Below are 18,914 nucleotides of genomic sequence, written 5' to 3' on the forward strand. Positions count from 1 at the left end.
CCTTAATTAAACACATTAACACCGAATAACGAGGAACAAACAAACAAACAAAACAAGAAAACTTTCCAGGAGTCACGCGCTCAGAGTAAATTACATTGAAATAGCAGCACTGAAGTGAGAGCTGGAGGGCGGGCTGTGAACGCATCATCTCCAGGGGGGCGGGCCGTGAACGCATCATCATCACCAGGGGGGCGGACCGTGAACGCATCATCACTCAATCCACTGAACGGGACATGACAGTGAAGTGCGCGTGCTTTCCGCATTCCGCAGCTGTGAGCGCACCGCACGCACCGCACGGCACCGCAGCCCGGACCGGACCCCGGACCCCAGACCCCGGACCCGGACCCGGGAGCCGTCCACGGGACAGGACCGTCGGTGGACGTCAGGCGGACATCCGAGCGGCAGCTCCGCCGCCGCCGCGCTCCTCTGCCCGGTCAGTGCTCCAGGTGTCGGCGTCCAGCTGTTTGCCAGCTGTTTCCGTGCTGCGCGTGCCGGTCGGGGTCCGGACCCGCCGCTCCGGGAGCGGCCGGTGGACACGGACCGCACACACGGAAGGACCGCGGCGGTTAGAGACATGTCTCAACAGGCTGAGGGGAAGAGATTCACTTTCACAACTGCTGCTGTACGGCGAGAGGGAGGGCTCAGTCAGCCCGGAGCTCCCGGTCCGGGTCCGGGTCCCGGTCCGGGTCCCGGTCCGGGTCTGCTCACACCTCCTCCGGGTCTCGTCCCGGTCCTCTCAGGCTGTTATTTGAAGGTGCAGACATGCAGGTGAGGACAGCAGCAGGACATCCTGTCCTCTGACTGACAGGGACGTCTGAGGGCCGCCGGGACAAGGTTCCCCTGATGTCTCTGGACCCCCCCCTCATGTCTCTGGACCCCCCTGATGTCTCTGGACCCCCCCCCGATGTCCTGACCTCGTGCTGAGGGTCTCTGAGGTTTCGTTAAATGCGTCTCGCTGCGTTTTGAGGATCGGGGTTTTCCTTCCGTCCGTCATGAGGACGGCCCCCCTGAAGACCTCCGTGGTCCCCCATCAGTGTCGGGTCCCACAGCTCGGCTGCAGGTCTCCAGAGGACTCCAGTCCTCTGTGGGTCTGGACACCAGCATGGTCTTAATGTTATGGCTGGTGTGTGGATGTGGCCTGTGGGCTCACTGGGTACCGAGTTCTGCTTCCTGGTTCAGATAGAAGGTCGATGCACGGTAGACCGGCTCCTTCCAGACCAGCAGGCCTCCTGTGGTCCGGTCCAGGTCCGTCACAGGCTGCATATATAGTCTGAAGTCGGTTTTCAGGTATTTTGACCTTTGACCTTGATCAGATCCTAACATGCTGTCTGATCTGACTCTTTGACCTCTGACCTGAGGGGCCGCGCAGACTGATCTGGATCAGTCCTGTATGAGAGGACTGTTCTGTCTCTTTAAGAGCCGGGGGTCAAAGGTTGCCATCAGGCCCAGGTTCCTGTAACTGATCCAGGGTCAGTTTATGACTTTCTCCGGGGAGCCTTGAAGCTTGGCTGTGATTGGTTGTTGATATGAAAGGATTTTCATCTGACCGGCGACTCTTCCTCCTCCTCTTCATCAGGTCTTCATCAGGGGGCGGCTGGGGATCAGGTCCAGGCAGGTGAAGGGATGAGGTGAAGGGATGAGGTGATGAGGTAAAGGGATGAGGTGAAGGGGTGAGATGAAGGGATGAGGTAAAGGGATGAGGTGAAGGGGTGAGATGAAGGGATGAGGTGAAGGGATGAGGTGAAGGGATGAGGTGAAGGGATGAGGTGAAGGGATGAGATGATGAGGTGAAGGGATGAGGTGAAGGGATGAGGTGATGAGGTGAAGGGATGAGGTGAAGGGATGAGGTGATGAGGTGAAGGGATGAGGTGAAGGGATGAGGTGAAGGGATGAGGTGAAGGGATGAAGTGAAGGGATGAGGTGAAGGGATGAAGTGAAGGGATGAGATGAAGGGATGAGGTGAAGGGATGAGGTGAAGGGATGAGATGAAGGGATGAGGTGAAGGGATGAGATGAAGGGATGAGGTGAAGGGATGAAGTGAAGGGATGAGGTGAAGGGATGAGATGAAGGGATGAGGTGAAGGGATGAGGTGAAGGGATGAGATGATGAGGTAAAGGGATGAGGTGAAGGGATGAGGTGATGAGGTGAAGGGATGAGATGAAGGGATGAGGTGAAGGGATGAGATGAGGTGATGAGGTGAAGGGGTGAGATGAAGGGATGAGGTGAAGGGATGAGATGAGGTGATGAGGTGAAGGGATGAGGTGATGAGGTGAAGGGATGAGGTGAAGGGATGAGATGAAGGGATGAGGTGAAGGGATGAGATGAGGTGATGAGGTGAAGGGGTGAGATGAAGGGATGAGGTGAAGGGATGAGGTGAAGGGATGAGATGAAGGGATGAGATGAAGGGATGAGGTGAAGGGATGAGATGAGGTGATGAGATGAAGGGATGAGGTGATGAGGTGAAGGGATGAGGTGAAGGGATGAGATGAAGGGATGAGGTGAAGGGATGAGATGAGGTGATGAGGTGAAGGGGTGAGATGAAGGGATGAGGTGAAGGGATGAGGTGAAGGGATGAGATGAAGGGATGAGGTGAAGGGATGAGATGAAGGGATGAGAGCTGCAGCAGCCGCAGGACGCTTCTACGCAGCTCCGGCTGCTGGTTCCCAGGTCGGAGACCTGCGGCCCTGAGCGGCGAGCGGCCTGGAATGAGGGATGAGGGGGTTCTGGGCTCCGCCTTCATGAAGGCTCCTGATTGGACGGTTCTGGTCTACCACGATGGGGAAGCCTGCACTTCCTCTCTGAAGCCTGTCAGAGGGTTAGTGTGAGGCGAGAAGCAGTGTTTGAACAAAGCAGCATAGAGCAGGCCCTGAGGGGGCGGGGCCAGTGTGCAGGGGGGGGGGCCACAATTCCAGAGAGGGGCGGGGCCAGTGTGTCGGGAGGTGTAAGAGCGCTATGTCCTGGGCGGTGGTCACGGTTCTGCAGCAGTTAGCATTAGCATTAGCATTAGCATTAGCATTTCGACCTGCTGCTTCTGAGCTTGATGCTAGCTTGACTCCGCTCCAGCCTCGTGATCGGCTCAGGGCGGAGCAGCTGTCACTGCGATTGGCTGTTTGGACGGTGTGTCAGGACATGGACGACCCGGAGACGCTGTCCTCGCTGTGTCTCCGGCGCCACGCAGGACTGAACCGGCCCGGCAGCTCCGTCCCTCCCGTCTCCCTGGGAGGACGTCCTCCAGGCGTGGCGTCTCTTCAGGAATGTGGGCGTCGACGTGCCTCCTCGCCGCGGTCGGGAAGCGGCGAGGGTACAGTGTGCTGCGATTCGCCGTGGTGGAATTCACGCTACAGTCTCACTCAACACTCGGCTCTCCGTCCTCGTGTCCCCGCGACCCATCATTCCAAAGCTCTGTTTGACTTTACCTCTGGAGAAACATGGCGGCAGTCACCGCTCCGCCGTTCTGGACTCCTCCCATCTGTGGGCGGAGCTTGGCGATGCATCAGTCCCGTTGCCGTGGAAACTGGCCCGGCTGGGACAGGTTTCAGAGGGACGGAGTGACCGGTCCTCCTGTGGAGGCCAGCGGTCGCTCTGGTCCAGATCAGACTGAACCTCTGCAGAGGACAGACTGGGCCTGGTGTCCAGAATGTCCAGCAGGAGACGGAGGTCCTGGAACGATGACGGGACGACCCGGAGGCGGCGAGGAGCGCTGGCTTTCCTCCGAACGAGCCTCATGCTGCTGCTCTTCAACATGTCCCAGCAGGTGAAGCCTCGGGGCCCCTGCAGGGCTGGAAACCACGGCTTTAACCAACAAGTGAGGACCGAGGGGGGCCGGATTCCTCCAGAATGAGGGAATGAGCAGAGGCTTGTTTTACGGAGGACGGTTCCACTGCAGCGAGCGGCGGGCGGCGGAGCCGCAGGGTTCAGGTTCACGTGTGGAATCCATACAGCAGGGTTCAGAGCCTGAAACCAGGAAGTGCTGCGAACACGTCACACAGCCCCGAGCGGGGGCTCATGACCCCGGGCCCAGGGTGGGGGGTCATGACCCCGGGCCCAGGGTGGGGGGTCATGACCCCGGGCCCAGGGTGGGGGGTCATGACCCCGGGCCCAGGGTGGGGGGTCATGACCCCGGGCCCAGGGTGGGGGCTCATGACCCCGGGCCCAGGGTGGGGGGTCATGACCCCGGGCCCAGGGTGGGGGGTCATGACCCCGGGCCCAGGGTGGGGGGTCATGACCCCGGGCCCAGGGTGGTTTTTCGTCTTCAGGACCTTAATTTGAGGACTGTGTTTTTCAGAATCGTTCTGGTTCAACTTTAATCTGGACTCTGCGGCTGATCAGCTCCAGCCTATTCTCTTTCTTTTCTCTTCACTCTGACGCTCAAAGGGGTTTGATCTCCTCCGTCAGCAGGTTCTTCTCTCTTGGGGGTCTGTCAGCAGCCCCCCCCAGCAGCCCCCCCCAGCTCAGGGTTCCTCCTCTCAGCAGACCGATGAGAACTCTCCTGGTTTCACGTGACGCTCATGACGTGGTTCTCATCAGATGAAAGCTGAACTGAAAGCTGGACCTGGTCTCCTCACACCGGATCTTACACTGCTGCCGAGCAGAGCCACTCCCTGTGTGTCCTCATGTGTCACTGCCCCCCCCCCCCCCCCCCGGTTACCTGGTTACAGCAGGGGGGCGGGGTTTGGCATTAAATGATAACAGGAAATGAAAGGAATGACATGCAGTCAGACTGGAAGTCACTCTGAAGGGTGTGTGTGTGTGTGTGTGTGTGTGTGTGTGTGTGTGTGTGTGTGTGTGTGTGTGTGTGTGTGTGTGTGTGTGTGTGTGTGTGTGTGTGTGTGTGTGTGTGTGTGTGTGCAGACTCTGGAGGCCATGCCCGTCTGGTTGTCCTGAGGACCATCGGGACTGGAGCGGTGAAGCAGCATGGCCGTCTTCAAGCCGGAGAACGTGGAGGACTTCTACGAGATCGGAGAGGTTCTGGGGAGGTAGAGCGGCGGAGTTCTGAGCTTCAGGAAACGTTTCTCGTTCCAAACGGAACGCTGACATTTTCATAGCAACACGACCTTTGTTCATATTTAGTCACGCTAACTGTTCAATCTGAGCACACACCTTTCTTTGGATGTCAGATCAGACTGGAGTGTTTATTATAGATCACTTCATCTCCACGAGGTTCTACTGCTGCTCTGTCTGTCCGTCCGTCTGTCTGTCTCTCTGTCTGTCTGTCTCTCACTCTGTGTCTCTCTGTCTGTCTCTCTCTCTGTCTGTCTGTCTGTCGCTGTTTTAGTCAGTTTGTCACTCTGTCTGTTTTTTTGCTCTGTTGCTTTGTCTGTCCGTCTGTCCGTCTGTCCGTCTGTCCGTCTGTCCGTCTGTCTGTCCGTCTGTCGCTCTGTCCGTCTGTCTGTCTGTCTGTCTGTCTCCTTGTTGTTCTGTGTGTCTGTTGTCCCCGTTGCGACTGTAGTCCAGAGTCTGGTCCTCCTGGGTCTGTCCTGTCCTCTGGTGTGGACGGGGACGCTCCTGCTCTGACCTGTAGCTTCAGCTCAGTCTTGGTCATGTTGTGTCCACACGGCTCTCACCGGGCCGTCTCCCGGTGGTCCAGTGGACTGTCCCCCGCGGTCCCTGACCCCGCGGTGCTGTCCCTGTCCTGTCCCCAGTGGCCACTTCGGCCAGGTGCGCCGGGTGTGTGAGCGGTCCTCCGGGACCAGCTGGGCCGCCAAGTTCCTGAAGATCCGCAAGAGCGCCTGCAGCCGCATGGGCCTGGACCGCGGCAGCGTGCAGCGCGAGGTGGACATCCTGCACGCCATCCAGCACCCCGGCGTGGTGGGCCTGAAGGACGTGTTCGAGAGCCGGGCCGAGGTGGTGCTCATCCTGGAGCTGTGAGTCCTCGGCGTCCTGCCGGAGCCCCGCCACGCTGGGTGTTCAACCCGTGGCTCTACAGTCCCTCTGCAGCGGCTCCTTGAACCGTTACTAAACATTGAACCTGTAGGGACACGGCTCCGAGCGAGCAGTCACTCTGAGCTCTGAAGGGATTCAGAGAAAGGTAGAAACAACTGAAACCACAAGAAATGAGGAACAAATGACAAACGGCTTAAAAATACTGAAATGTCTCCAATTTACAAAAGAAAGAAAGTTAAATATGGTTTTAAAAAAGCATGAAAAAACTGCTTAACAAGAGGGAAAAACAGCTACAATTCCAAAATCGTCAAAAAAAAAAAAAAAAACAGCTTGAAAAGAGGAGCGGGACTGTTTAACCTGGTACTGTTCTGAACTGTAGTTAAAACTTCATCAATGCTTCATAAGATCTACTTTTCCTTTGTGCGTCACATAAAACTTCCTGAGCTGCAGTCGCCTCATTTTAAAGCTTTAACGCTGAAGTCCAGCGTTCCGCCACAAGTCGCCTCTGACCTCGAGACGGAACGTAGAACCCAGTAAAGTTCCAGCAGCGACGCAGCTGCAGACCTCAGAATGAGAGTCTGTTTATGGTAAACCTGCAGGGGTCACAGGTCAATGTTCAGTCAGCATCATGGACCCTGACTGTGACGAGTCGACCTTCATCACTTCCTGCTCGGATTCACAGACCCTGTAATCCAGGGTTCTGCGTCCTTGAAGGCCAACAGAGCCGCTTCACTGCCTTTCCACCACGTCCGGCCGGTCTGGAGCCTGAAGCACGTCTAACCTTCAAAATGAGGCGGATGCAGCTCGGTTTGTTACATTCAGCCTGTTTTTGTACCTGATTTGAACAGTTTTGCTCTTTTTGAGCTTTTGTCCTTGACAGTTTTGAAATCTTATTCATTTTAACCGATTCGCCTCTTTTTAAGCAGTTTTCCATTTTTGAATAGTATCTTTTTGTTTCATTAGAATAAAATAAGTTAAATGTTTATTCATGTATCATGTGGTGAAGGCTTCATGGAGCCACTACAGAGGGAGTAAAGAGACACGTGGCTCCAGAGCCGCAGGTTGAACACCCCTGATTCAAACACTGGATTGATCAGAGAAATCCTGTCCAATCAGACGTCAGCAGCACGACGGCTGGAAACAGTGGCGTCACACCTGCATAAAGTTGTTAGAAATGGCTGGAGTTTCAGTCTGTGAGAGCAAATAGAGCCTGACCCTGACCCTGACCCTGCCCTGCCCTGACCCTGACCCTGACCCTGACCCTCAGGGTGAGCGGCGGCGAGCTGTTCGACTTCATCGCCGAGAAGGAGAACCTGCTGGAGAGCGAGGCCATCGAGTTCATGAAGCAGATCCTGGAGGGTCTGGGATTCATGCACAGCAAGAGCATCGCACACTTTGACCTGAAGGTATATACACACACACACACACACACACACACACACACACACACACACACACACACACACACACACACACACACACCCCGGCCGGCGGTGACGCTGTTCCCGTGTTCAGCCGGAGAACATCATGCTGTCGGACAGAGCCTCGCCGCATCCCAGGATCAAGCTGATCGACTTCGGCCTGGCTCACCTGTTCAGCCCGGGGGAGGAGTTCCGGAGCACCAGCGGAACGCCGCAGTACATCGGTGAGGACCAACCCCCGGCACCTGCCCCGAATCCTGGCCGATCCTGATCAGAATCCGGTCAGAAACACAGAGTGACACGATCACGTTCAGCAAGCTGAGCAGACTGGAAACATTCAGCGGTTATAATTCCTGTTAATCTCACACACACACACACACACAGACACAGACACAGACACAGACACACACACACACACACACACACACACACACACACACACACACACACACACACACACACACACACACACACGTTTGTACAGTTATAGTTGTGAGGACACTCATTGACATGATGCATCTCCTAGCCCCTTACCCTAACCATCAGAAATGAATGCCTAACCCAAACCCAGACCCTAAACCTGACCGAAACCTAATTGTAACCCTAAACCAAAAATCAAGTCTGAACCTCAAAAAGGCCAAAAAAGGTCTGTAGAATCATGAGGACCGGCAAAAATGTCCTCACTTTCCAAAAATTGTCCTCACTTGTAAGGTTATAAACCCATGGTCCTCACAAAAGGTCCTCACAACGTACAGCTGTACAAGTACACACACACACACACACACACACACACACACACACACACACACACACACACAGGCACACACGCCCTCGCTGCATGGACATTAGGACGTTCTGCTGAGACTGAGGCTGGATGAGAGCGTTGCCATGGCGATCCCCGTCTCTCTGGAGTCAGGTACAGAAACACGCCGGCCATGGAACCAGACCTCCGGCGTTGGATTAAAAAGCTGCTCTTCACTCCGAGCAGCAGGAACTCTTTTGGGCCAAACTGACAGTCTGTCACAGCTTTGTGATGTGAAGGAGAGAGACTGTCCAGCTCCAGCAGGAAGACGGACCACCTGGTCCTGGTCCGGTCAGGGTCTCAGTGATCGGGCAGTGAGGGAGAATCCATTAAAACCTGGACGCTGAAAGCTGCTGAACAGTCTTCGTGTTAATCTGAGATTTGTTTCCTGGCGGCTGAAGCCCTCGCCCTGTGGCTGCGTAGAGAGAATGGGTTCGAGGGTTTGACCAGGAGCTTTCACTCTATGCAGATGACCTCTTGTTATGCGTCTCAACTCATTCTAGCATCCCCATAATCCTGGATATATTTAAGAAGTTTGGAAGGTATTTCAGGTTATGGAGGTATCCTGGGGTTGAGGTGATGAGATGTTTGCTGACCTGTCTCACCAGATGGTTCTCTCTTCCTCTCAATAACCAGGCAGGTCGCCTTGATCAAAAAGTCAGTTTCCTCAATGTCTTTATCTCTTTCACCATTTAAGTCTTACTTCTCCACACTGGACCTGATCAGCTCCTCCCTAACGGGCCTGATGTTCTGACCAGCCCTCAGTATCTGGTCTGATAGACGTCTGGAGACTATTGAGGACGGCTTCTTCTCTCTTGCTGCCTTGGAATCTAAATTTAGTTTTCCAAGAACTCATTTATTCCCCTTTTATCATTATGTGAAATCTTGCTCCTCTGATTTTCCCAGTAAACCACCAGAGTCTCTGCTGGATCAGCTCTCCACCCTTTTATTTAAAAAAATAACTTTATTTAAACAGGTTTTCAGTTATATAGACAAGTAAGCAAACAGACATACAAAATGGCAAAAAACATAATCCCATATGCCTCCCCATAACCTCCACACAACCACCTCATATACCCTCCTGTGGGACCAAAAGCACACAAAGGGAAGAGAGAAAGAGAAAAGAAAAGGGAAAAAAATAGGACCCACTGATATCTGGTATAATTTCAGACTTTCAAGGTCATAATGATCTTGGAGCCTTGATAATGATGATCAATAAGGCATGGACAAAGCATGGCATAATTTAAGAGAAAGGGAGACTAGAATCACTGTTACAGCTGTCAGTGTCGAACTACAGTCTCGGGGGACCGTTCAGACGGTCAGCTCAGCTTGTTGTTTGGATGACATAATCTAGTAAAATTTAAAAATTCACTTCTTAACAAACTCAACGAATGGAGACCACACTCTTAACAAGTTTGTCATCAGACCCATTTAATGTATGCCTGATTTTTTCTAGTTGGAGTAAAGACAGCACCTCCTGGATCCATCTCCTGAAGGGTGGACATTTGTCGGATTTCCAGTTGATTAGGATCGGCCTGCGCGCCATAAGGCTACTGAACGCTGCTGCTCTCTTTTGAGAGTTTGTAGTATGTGTTGGCACGGGTACGACTCCAGCTCTCCTCCCTTAACGCTAAAGATGAAAGCCCCGTAGGAATGATAGGGAACTACATGTGAAGCTGGTCTCTGGACCACTTGAAGGCCAGGGGTCAGGGTCTGGGGATTCCTCTATCAGAGGAGATATGGGAGAGGTTATTAATAGTGTCCACTCATATCCGGTTTGTGCAGGACACAACCTCCTCCAGTCTGAAGTCTGACGGGAAACATTCTTCATTCATTCATTCAAACTGTCCAGAATCTCTCTGATCAGAGCGATACGGCCTCCTGCTGACCTCTGACCTCAGCCACATGTCCTGGACTGCTCTGTTAGAAACACTTCAGTCAGATCACGGCGCTGGAACCTCTTATTGCAGTATCCGGTGTTCCAGCCTCACTCAGAGTCCCCGAGCCTGCCGGGGATCTTACTGCAGCCACGCCCCCTACTGGCTGGAAGACTAAATCCTAAAGGGTCTCGTCCCCCCAGTCCGGCCCATAACAGCTGGATTCAGGAGGTTCTGCGATGGGTCGCTTCAGAGAGGATTAGGTTCACTGGAGTGTTTATGGGAGGAGAGTTTTCATGAGAAGGCTGCTTCATCGCTCCCTGACCTCCTGCTCTCTGTGCTTTCAGCTCCGGAGGTGATCAACGCCGAGCCTCTGAGCACAGCAGCAGACATGTGGTGAGTTCCTGCAGGTTCAGGATCAGGATCAGGTTCCCAGCATCTAACCCTCCACCTCTGTTCTGTCTGCAGGAGCATCGGAGTCATCACCTACATTCTGTAAGTAAAGGTCAGCAGGGTGCACGGTGGTCCAGGTGGCCCAGGTGGCCCAGGTGGCCCAGGTGGCCCAGGTGGCCCAGGTGGCCCAGGTGGCCCAGGTGGCCCAGGTGGCCCAGGTGGCCCAGGTGGTCCAGGTGGTCCAGGTGGTCCAGGTGGTCCAGGTGGTCCAGGTGGCCCAGGTGGTCCAGGTGGCCCAGGTGGCCCAGGTGGTCCAGGTGGTCCAGGTGGTCCAGGTGGTCCAGGTGGCCCAGGTGGCCCAGGTGGTCCAGGTGGTCCAGGTGGTCCAGGTGGTCCAGGTGGCCCAGGTGGCCCAGGTGGTCCAGGTGGTCCAGGTGGCCCAGGTGGTCCAGGTGGTCCAGGTGGTCCAGGTGGTCCAGGTGGCCCAGGTGGCCCAGGTGGTCTTGTTTTGAGCCGTGTTGAGTTTATATCCAGTTCTAGTAAATGGACCTATAATGAGTATTTCTAACCAGAGCTCCCCCTGCTGGTGCTCATTTCCATCGTAACAGTTTGACGGCCGGTTTGTAGTTTTGAATCTGGTGAATAATAATCTGAGCCGTGCAGGATACTGTCCTCAGAGTGCTGTCCATCCTGAGTGCCGGTTCAGTCCTCTGCTCTCTGTCCTCAGACTAAGTGGTCTTTCGCCGTTCCAAGACCACACCGATGAAGACACCCTGAAGAACATCCTGTCCATGAAATACGAGTTTGATGAGCGTTACTTCAGCATGACCAGCTCTCTGGCCAAAGACTTCATCCAGAAGCTGCTGGTCAAGAGCCCCAGGTACCAGATTACCTTCACCGGCTCGGCACTGGATCCTAATCCCAGCTTTAATCCAGGCCTTTTCATTGATGAACGAAATAAATGGACAACAAAAGCAGTCTTTAACCCCCTGAACGTCGTAGTTTTAAGATTGCTTCTATACATCCTGTTTATTAAGAGTAGTAACGATGCTTCTTGTTTCTGTTCCTCTGCAGCGAGAGAATGACGGCCGAGGAGAGTCTGCTCCACCCCTGGATCAAGGTACCGGTCCTGCTGGGCTCAGCCGGACTGGCCCGGGTCCAGCTCCGCTCCGCTCAGTAAATGTGTAAACTGTGTGATCTGCTGAGACAACCTGAGTCCTAATGAAGCTCCGCCTCTTTCTGCAGCCCATCACCCGCAAGCAGGCGGCCAAGAGGAACCGCTCCTCCATCAATATGAAGAACTTCAAGAAGTTTAACGCCAGGAGGAAGTGGAAGGTGGGGCGCTCTCTGGGTTCTCCCTCTGGGCTCTCTCTCTGGGTTCTCCCTCTGGGTTCTCTCTCTGGGTTCTCTGTCTGGGTTCTCTCCTCTCTGGGTTCTCTCTCTGGGTTCTCCCTCTGTTCTCTGTGGGTTCTTCACTCTGAGGTCTTCCCTGTGGGTACTGATGTGCAGACGAAGCTTCATGAACCACCGTCTCTATTTCCTGAAGCCTCTGGGTGGTTCTGTGGTTCTGTGGTTCTGTATGTTGAAGGAATGTTTGGGCGTCAGTCCTTCAACATCTGTCTAGCGCCATCTAGTGGCTTCACAAAGTAAAGAGTGGTTCATGAATGAAGAATGGTGTGTGTGTGTGTGTGTGTGTGTGTGTGTGTGTGTGTGTGTGTGTGTGTGTGTGTGTGTGTGTGTGTGTCCTCCAGATGTCCTTCAACATGGTGTGGGTCTGTAACCGGCTGGCGAGCTGGAACCTGCGGAACAAGACCAGCTCGGAACCCGATCCTCTGGAGGTGAGACCGCTTCATTCCGTCCTTCACCAGAGACCCGTCTCCTGCGCCTGTTCTCCAGGAACTGCCATTTCTCCACCCTGTGTTCCTGAGAACCGTGGTGTGTCCATGTCTCTGCAGAGACAGTGTGAAAGCGACGTGGAGGACACCGAGACCAAGACCGCCTCGCTGCTGCGGCGCCGCCTGAGCAGCAGTTCATGAAGACGCCAGAGGGGGCAGCAGAGCTCAGCGAGGGAGGGGGCTCGGCTAGAGGAGGGGGCTCGGCCGGAGGAGGGGGGTTCGGCCAGAGGAGGGGGGTTCGCCCGGAGGAGGGGGGTTCGGCCGGAGGAGGGGGTTCGGCCGGAGGAGGGGGGTTCGGCCAGAGGAGGGGGGTTCGGCCAGAGGAGGGGGGTTCGCCTGGAGGAGGGGGTTCAGCCAGGGGAGGGGGCTGAGGCCTTTCCGAGTGTAGCTTAATTGGACTTTGTGCTGCCGCCCTGTTCTCTTCATCATCCGTTCCCTCCTTCCAGGAAAAAACCAGAGTTGGACTAAATGTTAAAGTCAAATGTTGTTCTTCTACCTGCACATAACAGGACTGAATCTGTGGCTTTGTGCTCAGCACTGCCCCCTGCAGGGGGGACAGAGGCACTGCTCCCTAACGGACAGATCCTCAGAGTCTCCAAACACTAAAGACGACGAGCTGGGAAAGAAACAGATGAGCAGAGCTGGGATCCTCTCTGCTCGCTCAGCTCGCCTCCCTGGACCAGGTGACGGGACGGTGGTGTTCCCCGGTGACTGGTCATCCTCATCATCCTCATCCTCATCCTCAGGCTTCATGGAGTTCCCAAGTGCTCTTCCACTGCTTCACTTTCAGTCTGCATAGAGACGTCTGAGCAGCTCTGGACCGAGGACGGCGTCCACCCTGCAGGTGGAGGGAACCTTCTCCTGTTCCTGTCGGCGCAGGAGGAAACCAGAGGAACACAACACGTGTTCTGGTTTTGGTTTCAGCCTTTTTTATTGACGGCCGAGGCTTCGTTAGATTTGCACATCCCAAAGAAAGCCAAAACTTTGACAGGACTTTCCTCTGAAGGTTTTTGTCTCCCTGGAGGCCATCTGGTCCGGTCCGGCCCGGTCCAGTCCGGTGGGGTTCGGGGGTCACAGTGTGCCAGCCTGTAATATCCTCAGTCATACATTAGCTTTGAATTTCTCGGGTGTCATGTTTTTACCTCTGACCTCATGAAGACGAAGTCTTTTCAAACGCTGCCAAAGCTCCGTCAGTCCAGCACCAGCCGCTCTGAAACTCCGCAGATTAGCTTTACTGTGAGTGATGTGACCAGTCTGACAAGATGAGCAATACCTACATCTGCTGGCTTAAAGTGGGGGGGTGAGGGTCAGAGGGCTAGGCGGGCAGGGTTTGGGATCAAAGGGTTTGAGTTGGAAGGTTTAGGGAGGTAGGGTTTAGGGTCGGAGGGTTTGGGATGAAAGGGTTTGGGTTTGAGGGTTTAGGGTTAGGAGTGGTTAGGGAGGTATAGTTCAGGGTGGTAGGGTTCAGAGTCAGGAGGGTTCAGGGTGGTAGGGTTTAGGGTCGGAGGGTTTGGGTCAGAGGGTTAGGATTAGGAGTGGTTAGGGAGGTATAGTTCAGGGTGGTAGGGTTCAGAGTCAGGAAGGTTCAGGGCGATAGGGTTTGGGATCGAAGGGTTCAGGGTTAGGACTAGGTTTATGGTTGGGGTTCGTGACGCTGTGCGCTGGTTTGCTGTTGAGAATCTCCTGGTCTCCAGTCTGTCTGGAGTCTTCCGGTTCTCCATGTGAAGGAGTCTGTCAAGCCAAAGATGAAGAAATCTCTAAATTCTTTTTTTTTTATTTTTGCTCAACTTGTCAAACTTTTCCACGGATCCTGTCAATGTTCCGTTCATCGTGTGTAACTGGTGGTTTTTAATGAGTGTGTAGAGTTGTGTTTTAGTCCAAGTTTGTTTTATATAAGTCCTATATTAAAGAAGAGAAAAGACGTCTGATGGGTTTTATGAAGACTGATTCATGGTTGAGGGACCAACATGGCGGTTCCAACACATTTGGCCAAGATTTGTCAAGGTTGCTTGTCAAGGCTGCACAGTTACACAGACACACACACACACACACACACACACACACACACACACACACACACACACACCACACACACCACACACACACACAAGGAATCACCTGGAAAACCTTAAAGGAATACTCCACCCAAAAAACGATTTGGCCTCATTTTCTACTCACCCTCATGCTGAGAAACACTCTGAAGCACTTTTTTGACGTTTCAAATGCAGCTGGAGATGTTTGGGGACTTTCGTTCTCAACAAACAGAGACGACAGAGCCCGACAGAAAAAACGGTCCATAAAGTCCACAAAAACGTGCCCATCTTCCTTCATACTGCTCGTCCGCTGTAATCCAAGTGTCCTGAGCGCGTAACGTCCATAATTAATTCTTAACGAGGTCATTTAGTACATTTTAAGAGCCCAAACAGTGCGCTCTGGTACAGCTCAGGTGCATGTCTGCACGCGCACCCTGAACTACGGAAGCCGCGGCAGACCAAGCCAGACGCTTGCGCGCTTTCAGCGACTACTTTTCTAAATTGCAAGCGTAGAAGAAGAAGTTCCGCTGTTTATATTCTGCTGTGAGTGACCGAGCTGTGGACAATCACAAAAGTGATTGGCTGCTGTTTTAAAGCTTTGAATTCGGTGTCCTGCTGAAAGGACACAAGCGTGTTGCTTGGTCTGCTGCAGCTTCCGTAGTTCAGGGTGCGCGCGCAGACATGCACCTGAGCTGTACCAGAGCGCACTGTTTGGGCTCTTAAAATGTACTAAATGACCTCGTTAAGAATTAATTATGGACGTTACGCACTCAGGACACTTGGATTACAGCGGACGAGTAATATGAAGGAAAATGGGAACGTTTTGTGGATTTTATGGACCTTTATTTCTGTCGGGCTCTGTCGGTCCCTGTTTGTTGACTACGAAAGTCCCCAAACATCTCCAACTGCATTTGAAACGTCAAAAAAGTGCTCCAGAGTGTTTCTCAGCATGAGGGTGAGTAGAAAATGAGACCAAATCGTTTTTTGGGTGGAGTATTCCTTTAAATTCTGTCTGTTCAAGGCGCAGTAACCACAGCTGTGCTGAAGGTGGCAGCAGTGAGTCAGTTGTCTGCAGTGATTTTCAGATGCTGTTTGCTGCTGTGTTCTCTAGACAAGAATAAAGTGTGTGTTAAAGAGCTGCGTCGGGACAAATGACTTTACGTTACAGACTCGTGAAGTATTTTATATTGAAAGAACAAACTGGATCTGCGGTGAAGACAGGCTTTAGTTCAGTGAAGTCCTATATGTGGCTGTTCATTGCTTCTGCACATCTGATTGAACAGGAGTTTTCCAGTAATCCATTAAATTGACCCTATTTGGATGGACTCGGAACACAGCAGGATGCTGGTCCATAACGCGTCGGCTACGCTGGGTCAGTGGTAGAATTCACAGGTCAACATGGTTCCTGCTTTCCAGAACACAAACCTGATGCTCCACCCCTTTGTTGATGCTCCGCCTCTTTGTTGATGCTCCACCCAGCTGGACTACTCAAGAGGAAAGCATTCAAGACTGAGTAGGAATGAGCTGAAAGTCTGCAGTTTCTGTAAAGAGCAGTGAGATCCCTGCTGATCCCACTGATCACCTGCTGATCCTGTGTGTGATCAGACTGTTTCTTCCCACAGACAGGATCCTGATCAGGCTGATAGATTAAACGCTGTGTGGACAGGCTGAGTGAGGATACAGCCATGGTGTTTGTCCTCGAAGTGAAATTACTTTTCAACTGCAGTAACTAGTGAAGTAATTTCATTACTACCTACAGAAGTAATGAACTGATTAGTTTTTTGAGTCACTACCCCAACGCCGATCTCTCAGTATGGACTGCTGTGGTTTGTTTACACCTGTTCTTAAACGGATCACGCCCTTCACAGAACGATTTCCAGAAAACACAAAGGAAGAGGAGCGGCTGGCGTTCAGGCTGATCAGGTTTAATCCAACCAGGAAACCATGAAGTGAAGCACTGAGAGCGTTCAGACTCCAGCCGGCAGCCAGCCGAGGGACAGAAGGAGAAGCAGGTCAGTTCCTCCAACTTTCACTGGAACGCCAGTCTGACTGAGATTTTACACTGTGGATCTAAAGCAAATGTTTTGTGTGTGTGTGTGTGTGTGTGTGTGTGTGTGTGTGTGTGTGTCCTGATTCTCCCTCAGCTGACTGAAGATGAGTGGTGTGGAGGACTGATCAGAGGCTGATCCTGCAGAGTCTACAGAACGATGCTGCTCACTGAGCTTCACTCTGATCGAAAACTTCCTGTCTGCCAGTTTGTTGCTCTTCAGTCTGACTTTCACAGTTTCGTGGCTCGCTCTTCAGTTTGTGTCAGTATCACAGCTTCACTCCGTAGTTTTTCAGCCCTGACTGAACAGTAAGTTTACTTGTAAATCTTTCCACAGTGTCTGACTCATCCCACCCTGCTCATTACGTATTCGAACTCCTCCCTTCAGGCAGCAGACACAGGATGACAGAAGACGTGTCCCCTGCAGACAGTCTGTCCACTGTTGACTGTCCTCCAAAGTTCTGTCCTGGGACCTCTTTTATGTGCTGTTTATGTGAACAACCTGGACCATAACGTTCCACCTGCACAGCTTCGCCTTTATGCTGACGATACTGTCATTTACGCTCCTTCTGCTCAGCCTCGTCCGGCTGCCTTTAACTGGCAGCTATTGTCTTCACTCAAATAACTCCCTTTCATCATCTATAGGGCTGGACCTGGACTTGGTTAACAGGTTTTTCGCTTCTCTGCAGCAGCAGCCTGGAATAGCTGGCAGCCGAATGCACACTCATCCCGATGAGGAACTTAAAAATATCATGAAATGTGTGGAGACCGATTTGATTGGAGCAGAAAACTCTTTCCTTTCCCTCAACTGATTTGAGAAGCTATTGCTGTAACATTTATCCTGTATGGGTTTTGAAATGTTTGGGTTTCATAAAGTGTAAATAATGTGTTTTTTAGGTGCTGCTGCCATCTTGGCTCCCTTGAAAAATATCCAGTGATCTCAGAGGGACTCACCAGTAAGGTTCAAATTGAAATATGGCGTTCCGCTGGGCAAGAGAGGAGTCTTCAACTCCAAACGGTGGGCTGTCAGGTTCTCGTGCACGTGTGAAGCAGATACATTCAGACTGTGGAAGAACCGTGATCGGCGCTTCCTCCAGGCAGGAGACGAGATAATCCAAAGACAGAACACACAACTGGAAAACAGCTTAGTCAGAATCTGCTTATAGGTACCATTATTTTAGGTATTAACTTCATGGTCAGTTTGGCTGTTGATAATAATCAATGATTAAAATGATAGTTAATGATTATTAAAAAAAACCTCGTTGCACCACCTGATAACAGGAAATGAGGAGCAAATTCACTGATATCAGTCTCATCAGATACACTAAACTGTTGATTTGGAATGAACAAATAACAGTTACCTAAAGAAGTCGACATTTGATTCATCTTGTGAAACAATAACTCAGAACTATGATTCTAAGTTGTGTCTAAGCCCGATACACACTACAGGGTCTTCAAACCCTCCCCGACTCAGAGACCACACACACAACAGAAGACCGATCACACCAGGTCTTCCTCTTCTGATCTTCTCGTGTGTGACGTGCACTACGAAGCAGAACACACACCAACCCATTATTCAGCAGAGCATCAGGGTCTTTACCGGGCGCCTGGCATCAGACCCAGACGGCCAGTCCTCACAGGAAGTGAGCGTTATTTCATGTTTTCACAATGTGTGCATCAGCAGAGGTCAGAGGCTCGGGCAGACAGCAGAGTCTCCAGGGTCCGGCAGGTTGTCTCTGAAGAGTGACCGGTCCAAACATTTTCCTCCCGTCTACAGTGGTGAACCTGGACCTCCAGACACACAGTGAAGAATCTGTTCACTGTGAGAGATGAGTGAGAAATGTTGTTCTGACTTCATTATTCCCTTCCAAAGTGTTGGATCAGTGTCAAAATGTGAGACCAAACTCTTTTCAAAAGTCTTATTTCAATCTGGAAAATGTGCAGAAGCAAAACATTAAAGTTCTGCTGTTGAAAGGAGCTGAAATGATCAGAAATGACCTCATTTGTTAACATGATGACCACCTGAGAACTGTGTGTGTGTGTGTGTGTGTGTGTGTGTTGTGGTGTGTGTGTAGACACACATCAGAGTCTTCAGGATCCAGCAGGATGTCTCTGAAGAGTGACAGATCTATAATTCAACCACTAAACTTCAGCGTTGAACCTGGACCTTCAGACACAAAGTAAGAAACTGTTGGTTTTCTTTCTATTTCCTCTGAACCAGAGTGAGAGATGCTGAGCTCCCTTCATGCTGAAGCTGGATGTGTGTGTTGTGTTGCTCAGAGTAATGTTGCTGGTGTCCACAGAGAGAAGAGGAGGACTGCTGTCTGTGAGGAGGCAGCAGCTGTCCTGCTGTCCTTGTGTCAGGACGTCCTGAAGGACCCAGTGCAGTGGAGCTGTGGACACCAGGTCTGCAGACGGTGCAGCAGCTCACACTGGGACCAGGGTTCTTCATCAGGAGCCTCCTGCTGTCCTCAGTGTGCAGAAAGATCCAGAAGCAGAGATGCACTAAGTAAGAGTGGACATGCTTCTGCTGAGGGACTGGTCTGTCTTCACTGGACTTGTT

At 52.3% G+C, this 18,914-nt stretch overlaps 1 protein-coding gene and 1 long non-coding RNA gene across 4 annotated transcripts; both read left to right on the plus strand.

The window, feature by feature from the left end:
* The first annotated feature begins 229 nt into the window (after positions 1-229).
* On the plus strand, positions 230-12,466 carry LOC115409045 (death-associated protein kinase 2). 2 transcript variants are annotated; one of them, XM_030120012.1, is made up of 12 exons: positions 230-433; positions 4,852-4,976; positions 5,643-5,864; positions 7,151-7,289; positions 7,399-7,528; positions 10,331-10,379; positions 10,452-10,478; positions 11,104-11,256; positions 11,451-11,496; positions 11,622-11,711; positions 12,128-12,214; positions 12,332-12,412. In XM_030120012.1, the coding sequence occupies exons 2-12, from the start codon at positions 4,915-4,917 to the stop codon at positions 12,410-12,412; spliced, it is 1,086 nt and encodes a 361-aa protein (XP_029975872.1). In that variant the 5' UTR covers positions 230-433; positions 4,852-4,914. The 2 variants fall into 2 exon arrangements, with proteins under 2 accessions (XP_029975872.1, XP_029975873.1); XM_030120013.1 differs by lacking the exon at positions 230-433 and having other exon boundaries at positions 4,915-4,976; positions 12,332-12,466.
* Positions 12,467-16,236: 3,770 nt separating this feature from the next.
* LOC115409062 (uncharacterized) lies at positions 16,237-18,680 on the plus strand. 2 transcript variants are annotated; one of them, XR_003933886.1, is made up of 5 exons: positions 16,237-16,316; positions 16,449-17,369; positions 18,036-18,155; positions 18,427-18,531; positions 18,655-18,680. It is a non-coding gene; the product is annotated as an uncharacterized LOC115409062 (long non-coding RNA). The 2 variants fall into 2 exon arrangements; XR_003933885.1 differs by having other exon boundaries at positions 16,449-18,155.
* The last annotated feature ends 234 nt before the right edge of the window (positions 18,681-18,914 follow it).

The sequence above is a fragment of the Salarias fasciatus genome, chromosome 22, assembly GCF_902148845.1.
Source record: "Salarias fasciatus chromosome 22, fSalaFa1.1, whole genome shotgun sequence".
NCBI lineage: Eukaryota > Metazoa > Chordata > Actinopteri > Blenniiformes > Blenniidae > Salarias > Salarias fasciatus.